The 9,763-nt window shown below is 36.7% G+C and overlaps 1 protein-coding gene and 1 pseudogene across 3 annotated transcripts in view; one reads left to right on the top strand and one right to left on the bottom strand.

Moving 5' to 3' along the window:
- The first annotated feature begins 434 nt into the window (after nucleotides 1-434).
- The window catches only part of LOC125613717 (ubiquitin-conjugating enzyme E2 E2), a 242,182-nt gene continuing 232,853 nt past the window's right edge, over nucleotides 435-9,763 (top strand). For 2 of the 3 annotated variants that reach the window (XM_048794901.1, XM_048794903.1), the window contains exon 1: nucleotides 435-656. In XM_048794901.1, coding sequence (XP_048650858.1) covers nucleotides 481-656 — 176 coding nt within the window. In that variant the 5' untranslated portion in view covers nucleotides 435-480. The remainder of the gene's footprint in view (nucleotides 657-9,763) is intronic. The other variant, XM_048794902.1, reaches the window with a different exon arrangement.
- LOC107145129 lies at nucleotides 4,259-7,803 on the bottom strand (annotated as a pseudogene).

Below are 9,763 nucleotides of genomic sequence, written 5' to 3'. Positions count from 1 at the left end.
CCTTTCTTTTCTCATTCCTAGTGTCTTTGTATGTCTCTATGGATTTACCTATTCTGGACATTTCATATAAATGGAATTGTACAGTTTGTGGTCCTTTGTGACTAGCTTCTTTCACTTGGTATAGTGATTCAGGATTCATCCTTGTAGCATATAGATGCTATACTTAATTCCTTTTTATGGCTGAGTAATATTCTGTTAGGTAGACATACCACTTTTTGACTATCCATTCGTAATTAGTGTACATTTGAATTACTTCTTGGTGTCTATTGTGAGTAATATTGCTATGAATATTTTTGTGTAAATTTTGCATGAATGGATGAAGGAAAAGTTTTGGCAACTCCCAGAGCTGTTTTGTAAACCATTTCTATTTTATAAAACTACTGAGTTTTACTTGTTCTGTTTTTAGACTCACTTTCTCTCCATTCTGGAGGTACCCACAGCTGATTAAATGATTTTTGATTCTTGAATCTAGAATCTAAAATGTCCACGGAGGCACAGAGAGTTGATGACAGTCCAAGCACTAGTGGAGGAAGTTCTGATGGAGACCAACGTGAAAGTGTTCAGCAAGAACCAGAAAGAGAGCAAGTTCAGCCCAAGAAAAAGGAGGGAAAAATATCCAGCAAAACAGCTGCTAAATTGTCAACTAGTGCGAAAAGGTACCTGAATTTTTTTTAACTGTTTTAATTTTTGGTATCAATTTATAAAGTCTGTTTTTGAAAAATGCATTTCATTCCCTCCGGGTTGTGGGCCATGAAACTCATGGATTTTTCTTTTGCATTCGAGATTATATTTTTTACATGGTTTCAGTTGTGGACAAATTTTTAAAGTTTGTTAAACAGCAAACAGCATGACATTTATAAAATACATATTCATAGTGTGTTTATGTGTACTTATATCTTGTTAGGTCATGTGTGTAAAATATGATGGTTTAATTTATAACCAAAAAATACTGTTTTTTTTTTTAATTTTCCTGTTCAGTAATACAGAATAAAGATTGAGAATCTATTGAGCTGGGTACGGTGGTGCTCACCTTAATCCCAGCAGCTCAGGAAGCTGAAATAGGAGGATCTCAAGTTCAAGGCCAGCCTCAGCAATTTAGCCAGGCCCTAAACAATTTAGTGAGACCTTATCTCAAAATAAAAAAGTAAAATAAAGTCTGGGAATGTGTTTTCTACTATACTTTGTTGGTAAAATCAGAAATGTGTGAATTGAACAACAAATTCTTGGTTTCATTACATTAGTCAGTGAGTCAGTCTTGATACGGATTTTCTTTTCCCCTAGAGAATAGATTTGGAAAGTAAAGTATTTGAATGATCTCTATTGTCACTTTAATCTTTTATGATGATTGGCATGTTGTTGGACTTAGGGGAATCTGCTTTGATACTGTTAGAATATAGAGCCTCTTGGAAAACAATTTGAAAGTTAAATTTAGTAGAGTCTTACCTGATTTTGTAATTTTGTGTTTTTACTTTGTTTTAATACCTTTTTCATAGCATATAGGGAGTGTGAATAAAAGTAGTATATAGATGTTAATTTAGCTTTCCATAACATGTAACTTTTAGGTCTATTAATGTCTGAATATTGAATAATAGTTTTATTTGATATTGTACAATGGAGATTAGGGAAAACTTCTTTTCCAAAGATCAAAGACCTTGTTTCCTTTGGTTTAGTCAATCTACAGGGTTGGGAAGAATCTTTTCAGGTCCCCCTTGTGAGAGATGGAGTGATCGTGAGTAGTCAGCAAATCTATTCCGAAGGACTAAAGTAATTCAGTTTCTTCTTCCCAGGGCTGTGTTGCTGATCCCTGACCTGTTGAAGGAATTATGTGAAAGTCAGATAGCCTGAACATTAAGCCTTTAAACCTCCATACTGGAACATGATAGGGTGGGAAAGGGTTCAGTTTGTTTTTACTATTACAACACAAGTCCAGGGGAATTCAGCTGTCTGATTCTTCTACTGCCTGGTCACAATGCAAAATGATCTACTATTAGGAAATGAGGGGTCAGAGGCTAGAGTGGATAAGAAAGGTGAGCAAAGGAGAACAATATGACTTGGGTGAAAGAAAGGAGGATATTCAAATAGAGATTGTACAGCTTCATGTAGTTGAGGACACCGTATGCAGTCCTCAGCTTCTGATGCAGGTTTTCACAAGCTTCTTCAGTTTTTCAGAAAAGGGGAAGAGTGAGCAGGCCAGGTTTGTGGGGAGTAAAGTCCTGATGGGCCTGTGCTTTGCTCTCCTGTGACTGCTTATTAACAAAGATCTCTCTTTTCTCTAACTGGAAGCATTACTACAAATACCTTAGTCATTTTTTGGGGGGTGATGTATCAAAGACCAAATTCTGCTTACAAATGAGGGTGTATTGTTTAATGTGTGAATGCATTTTTTAAATACATGGGTCATCTTTTATTTCATTTTAGTATATTCAAAATGCAGGTTATATATTCAAACCCAGTGATAGATTTCATGAGGTAAATATGTATAGAGAAGATATTTTCTTCTTTAAATAGGGGATTAAAAACCTATTTTAGAGATAGTGTGTATGAAGAGTCCAGAATAGTACTCAATTGGTACTCAGTAGCAAACAGTGTGTTACATTTGTGAAAGTAAGAAGTATCTTACAAGTTGCTTCTTGGCTGAAAAAATCCCTCCACTGACAGATTCATTCTTGTGAACCTGTGATTTTTCAAGTTCTGGTTCATGGTTTTCCTCTGTAAGGTCTTCAGGTAGCTTATATGTGTCAGTATATGAAGTGACTTAGTCTTTAATTCATTTTAAATATAAAAAGACTGCTTTACTGCAAAACTTTTTAGTTAAAAAGCTTAATTATCTTCATTATCTTCCCCTTTGTCAACCTTATTCTAATTCAGTTAATAGTAAAGTTCTGAGAACTTAGAAAAAACTTGAGAATCATGAGGACAGGGGACCCACATCTTTTAAATTCACCATTATATCCATAGTACCTAGCATAATAGATTACAGTATTTATTGCTGGTTGCCTTAGAAGCCTGAGCTTACTATAGGGATTAGATTTTCCATGGTTATTAGGATTTCAGTTAGGATTCAAAGTTGGAGGTAGTTTCAAAATAAAATTTTAATTTATACTTTTTTATTTTTAAAATTTATCTATTTTTGGTACTGGGGATGGAACCCAGGGGCACTTTACCACTGAGCTGCATCCCCCGTCATATACTTTTTTAAATTGATAATTGATTTTTATTCAAATGAGAATTTTTTCCTAAATAGTGTTCTGTGAGGTAATCAGTAACAGCGAAGAGCTTGAACTCAAAAGACAGGAACTGGGTTTGAACATAGGTCCCGACACTTGCCTCTATCATCTTGGATATATAATTTAATGTCTCTAAGCCTTATTCTCCTCTTTAGTAAAATGAAGATAATAATGGTGCTCTCTTCATAGAACTGTTGGAGAACTAAATGTGTTAAAGTATTCATTTGGCACATAATAATCAATTATAGACTTTTAATGCTAGTTAAATTCTACAGTGACCTTTTTCAAGTCCATTTTGTACTAACCTTGGCAAATTGAGATATAACCTCAGAAACAATTCTATTGTTAAATTAGAAGTACTCAGATGCTGTAATTAAATACATTTTATTATAACTCAGAAAAAGTGATTTACACACCGGGGCTCAAGTACTGAATGAAATATGCTATAATTATAGAACCAATAATTGTTATAATAAATTTGTTGTAATTGTAGAATTAATGATTTGTTGTAGAAACATGTTTTCTTAAAAAAATTTTATTTTTTGAGATATTACAGAATAGTACTATACACATTTTGAACATTTAAACAATGGTGTAAATTAATTTGTCTTATTTAGAGTTAGAAGGAAAGATTATAGTTACATCTTTGATTCATTTTTGCCCTTCTTTGGCAAGAATTTTTTTCTTAAGAGGTTGGGGTGCTCTTACACAGCCTATTCTCTGTATGTAGCTCAGTGGTACAGTGCCCCTGGGTTCCATCCCCAATACCAAAGATAGATAAATTTTATTTTATTTTATTTTTTATTTTTTTTCCCCCCAGGGCAATAACAGGCATTTATTTAACTTTCTCAAACCCAAGAACAACTTATTACTTATCAAACAGAAAAAAATTAATGGATTTTGTTAGTGTTCCCATAGCTACAAAGTTCTAAATAAAAATTTTATGTACNAGGAAACAAGGTCTTTGATCTTTGGAAAAGAAGTTTTCCCTAATCTCCATTGTACAATATCAAATAAAACTATTATTCAATATTCAGACATATCTCCTCTTTTAGAAGAGTGAATAGCAATCAATCTGTCTAAACAATGAGAAAGTACTTAATATTCCTAAAAGGTATACTATCCTGTTTTCTTTCTTTTCCAGTACTGGGGATTGAACCCAGTGGTGCTCTACCACTGAGTTACACCCCCAGCCCTTATTTTTTATTTGGAAACAAGATTTTACTGTTACCCAAGCTATCCTTGAATTTGTGATTCTCCTGCCTCTGCCTCCCAAACAGACGGGATTACAGATCTACACCACTGTAACCAACTCTAATCTGTTTTTTGAATATGGTGGTTCTTTTTCTTTTCTGCATATTCTTCTAGCCGAAGAAGCCACTTGGTCCAATACTGGGAACAGAGCTCTGCATCCATGAAATGTGGGTGGGCAGGGGATCCATCTTTGTAAGCTACCACAATCAGGCCACACTGAACCTGAAAACTGTAGTTGGCATCATGGTTTATGGCACCCACATATGCCACAACTTATAGAGGGTTGTCATATGTATTTTGGATAAAAGGCTTTGGTTTCTCTGATGTCTTCCAATCAATCACACACAACTTGCCCTGATACTCAGCCACACAGTCCAGTAGACCTACATACTTTAAGGTCTCATGCTGAACAGCGCTTTCAAGAGCCCGCACTCCACTGACATCTTTCAGAATATGTTGGATGCTTTCAATGTAGCCACATTTGAGGAGTTCTTCATCTCTCTCTTTTATGTTCCCCTGGGGTGAAAGTATGCTTTCCAAGGCTTCATGGAACTGTTTCCCTTGTAAAAAGATGTCTTGGATGCCACCATGCTTTGTTAACTCCCAGGGCGCCAACACCTTCTCGGGAATCCTACTTTTTAGATAAATTTTAAATAAATTTTAAACAAATATTACTCTTGTTATATTTGCAAGTATGTAGTTGGACAATGTCTGCAGTGACAAATTTAGATGATTTGATCACATTGACTAGTCAGTCCAATTAAACATTTATTTTGAGATCATTATTGAATTGCTGCTTTTTCATGTGTTGTCATATCTGTAAATGTAAATTTTAAATCAAATTTATCTCAAATTAACTTTGTTCAGAGTAGACATGATGTTATTGGGCTCTCCATATGGTAATGTTCTAGAAATAGCATTTGATTTTTGAACTCTAAAGTTTTGTTAGGTTGAAAGGTTGATTCCAATGTGTTCCAGTGTGAACTTTCAGTGTATAAGCTCATCAAGTTTTATTCCACATGAGCATGAGGTAGGACTGTTCTTAGATTACCTTTTGTGTAATTATTATATTTTCTTCATTCTAAATGTGTATATATATTTTTTTTATTTTTTATTTTTTTAATATTTATTTTTTAGTTTTTGGCAGGCACAACATCTTTGTTTGTATGTGGTACTGAGGATCGAACCCGGGTCGCACGCATGCCAGGCGAGCGCGCTACCGCTTGAGCCACATCCCCAGCCCTCTAAATGTATACTGAAACTTTTTATGAGTTTAAAATCAGGGTACATCTTATAGTTGATATACACAATTATTTAATTGATGGAATGTCTTTTAGAATGACAGGTACATAGTGTATTTCACCATTTAGAATTAAACTCCAGCATTATATGCAATGATAGTGTTTTCTAGAGACTTCTTTGATATTACAGTATTTTAATTAGTTGTATGTATGATGCAATAAACTGATTTTAGAAGGAAGTTGATTTAGTTAAAATATGAATTCTTAGGTGACTGATGAATATAATCCATAAGAAAATACAGAAAGTCATTTAGGTGTTGTGAAGTTTTGTGTTTTTTTTTGGGGGGGAGGGGTAGGGAACAGGGATTGAACTCAGGGGCACTCGACCATTAAGCCACATCCCCAGCCCTATTTTGTATTTTATTTAAAGACAGGTTTCTTAGCACCTCACCATTGCTGAGGCTGTCTTTGAACTCACCATCCTCCTGTCTCAGCATCTCGAGCCACTGAGGATTACAGGGGTGTGCCACCATACCTGGCAAGTTTTGCTTTTTATATTAGAGCATTATAATTATACATAGTAGTTGGGTTTATTTTGACAAAAATGCATGGTTGGAATTTGATTTTAATCCCTCTTCTGCCCACTGCCCCTCACCTCCTTCCTCCATTCTACTTTTTAATTAATTTATTTTTTGATTGGTACTTTTGCCATAGACACAAAAAGTGAAATTTCCTGTGGTATATTCATATATGCATAAAGCATGATTTTGTTGCGAAGGGTGTTTTCTTTTTTGTTACTGAAGTTAGAACCCATAGACGCTTTCCCACTGAGCCACTTCCCCCGCCCTTTTTATTTTGAGACATGGTCTCACTAAGTGGCTTAGTGCTTTGCTGAGTTTCAGAGGTTGGCTTTGAACTTGTGATCCTCCTGTCTCAGCCTCCTGAGTTGCTGGGATTAAATGCACATGTGTGCCACTGCACCTGGCCTGTGAAGGATTTTTCTTTTTTACTTTTTTTTTTTAGAAGAGGAAAAGCTTATGTGATCCTCACGGTTTCAGAAGTCTCATTCCATAGATGGCCTACTTCATTGCTCTGGGTCCAGGGTGAGGCAGAACTTTATGGTGGAAGAGTGTGTTGGAGGAAAGTGTCTCAGGACATGGCCACCAGGAAGCAGAAAGAGAGAGCTCCCCTTACCATGAACAAAATATAGTAAATCCTAATGGCCTGTTCCCAGGGACCCACCTCCTCCAGCCAAACCCTACTAATTATAGTAACCACCGAATTAATCCCTGTGAGAGGATTAATGTATTGATTAGGTTAATAAGACTGGTAATAATCATTTCACATCCTAACTTTCTTGCATTATCTCACACATGAGCTTTTAGGGGACAACTCATCTAAACCATAACATTCTGCTCCTGGCTCCCCAAACTCATGCCCATCTCAAAATGCAAAATACATTTAGCCCACTTCCAAGAGTCCCCATAGTCTTAACAGTTCTAGGATTTCCCAAAAGCCCAAGTCCAAGGTCTTCTCTGAGATTCAAGACAATGTGAGCCCCTGGAAAAATCAAAAGCAAATTGCATATATCCAACATATAAAGGCACAGAGTAAACTTTGGAGTCCCTACAGGAGAAATAGAAGGGGTGGGACAAAAGCAAGACTGAAATCAAGCTGGGCAAACAAGTTCTATAGCTCCATGTCCTACATCTGGGGTACATGGTATCTTGCTATTCTTTCCAAAGGGCTTGTGTGGCTCCACCCCTATGACTTTGTTGGTTGTAGCCCATAGGGCTCTCTTGGCTTGTTTGTGCTCATTTTCTACAGCTTTCCTGAGAAGACATTCCACAGTACTGGCATTTCTTAATCTTGGGAATCTCCAGTGCTGCTTTGGCTTTCTTGTTCACATCTCCACACATTGCCCTCTCCAGGGCCAAAGGACTCTGACTCTGCTGCACTTTGCCTGGCCTTCCAGGCCTTCCTTTGAAATCTCAATGGAAGCCTCTATGACCCCCTAACTTCAGCATCCTGCACTCCTGCGGAACCAGCACCACGTGGTTGATGCCAGTGTCTGCCACCATCGTCTGTCACCATTTTTAGCAGTTGCCAAGCCTCCAGATACCACAGCTGCCACAGCCTCTGTGTGCCTAGATGGTTGAGTACAATGCAACAACTTCTTTGGCCCTCCTGTGCAAGGAGTGTGCCACACTGATCTCTTCTCAAGACAGTTTTTACTTTTCCATCATTGAGTCTGAGATAAATGTGGTCTTACTACTTGTGGAGATGCCCTTGAGTCTTCTTTTCTGTTGTCTGTGGGTAAAGGTTTTAGCATTTCTTTAGTGGCTATAAATGTCTTTAACAAATATGCCTTCCTTAGCCCCAGTTGTACTCAGTTCTGGCCAAATTTTTAAATTTTTCAAATCTTTCTGCTTTGATTTCTGCTCTTGATTATTGTAATAAACTTGACCGAAACCTACCATTTATATTCATGCTGCTGTCTGAATGCTATGCTGCCTATATTAAGAAGTCCATTACCTTTATATTCAGCCTCATAGAAAGTCTTAGGACATGGGTAAAATGTAGACAACTTTTTAGCCAAAACATAACAAGAATGGATGGGGTCTAGTCCAATTTCGAATAAAATCCTCCTTTTCCCCTAAGACCTCATTAGCTCAGTCTTTACTGTCCCTGGTCTTGTTGACATTCTGGTCTTTTCAACTTTAACCAGAACACCCACAAAGTTCTAAATCTCTAAACTTGAATCTCTAAACTTTCAAAATTCTTCCCATAGATTTTAGAAAGCTCAAAAAGCTTCTCAACTAAATGGTCAGGGTATTCACAGCAATGACCCTACTTCTTTGGTACCAATTTTTGTTTTAGTCAGCTTTTTTGCTAACAAAAAATCTGACAAGAACAATTTTAGAGGAGGGAAAGTTTATTTGGGTCTCACAGTTTCAGAGGTCTCAATCCATAAATGACCAGCTCCATTGCTCTGGCCCTGAGATGAGGCAGAACATATGATGGAAGACTGTGGTGGAGGAAAATGGCTCAGGATATGGCCACCAGGAAGCAGAGAGAGACACTATAAAGGGTTTAAAATAAAACAAATCAACACCTGCTAAAATACCACTTTTGTAGCCAGGTTTAGTAGCACATGCCTGTAATCCTTGCAACTGTGGAGGCTGAGGCAGGAGACTCACAAGTTCAAGGCCAGCCTCAGCAATTTAGTGAAATCTGTTTCAAAATAAAAAGTAAACAGGGCTGGACATATAGCTTTGTGGTAGAGCACTCCTGGGTTCATTCCCTTATAACCTCCCCCCCCCCCGAAAAATCACTTTTGTAATTTCTATTTCCATATACTCATGTTTTACTTCACCCTGAATGAATTGCTGAATTTTCTTTAATCCAGGGTTTGTTTGTGTGTTGTACATATGCACTGCTTCATGTTTCAGAACTATTAATTCAATATCTTGATTTTAAAATGAGTGTTTCGTATCTTCTCCATTCTGTATAATTTTGGCACCATGTTCAGTTAAATCTGAATGAATTATGTTATGAATATCCCCTTTCTTTTAGCAAATGGTAATCCCACACAGTATTCTTATTATACTCTTATCATTTGTTCTTATAACAGTTAAAAGTATTAGGTGCAGTCATATAAGCTGGAATTTTGTACTTTACTCCTAACTTGGTTCAGTAACTATATGTAGATATTAACTTCTGTAAAATAGTAACTTATAGTCGTACCATAATTGCCTAGTGGAAATTGAAAATATTGACAGTTGTACACTTGATGTATGTCTAATTTTGTCTTAAAAGTTCTGCTAAGCTGGGCATGGTGGTGCATGCCTGTAATCCCAGTGGCTCAGGAGGTTGAAGCAGGAGGATCGTGATTTCAAAGCCAGCCTCAGCTACAGCGAGGTGCTATGCAACTCAGTGAGACCCTGTCTCTAAATAAAATACAAAATAGAGCTGGGTATGTGATTCATAGGTCGAGTGCCACTGAGTTCAATTCCCGATACCAAAAAAAAAAAAAAAAAA

This window comes from Marmota marmota, unplaced genomic scaffold, assembly GCF_001458135.2.
Source record: "Marmota marmota marmota unplaced genomic scaffold, marMar, whole genome shotgun sequence".
Taxonomy (NCBI): Eukaryota; Metazoa; Chordata; class Mammalia; order Rodentia; family Sciuridae; genus Marmota; species Marmota marmota.
This window is presented reverse-complemented; position numbering and strand designations above follow the sequence as displayed.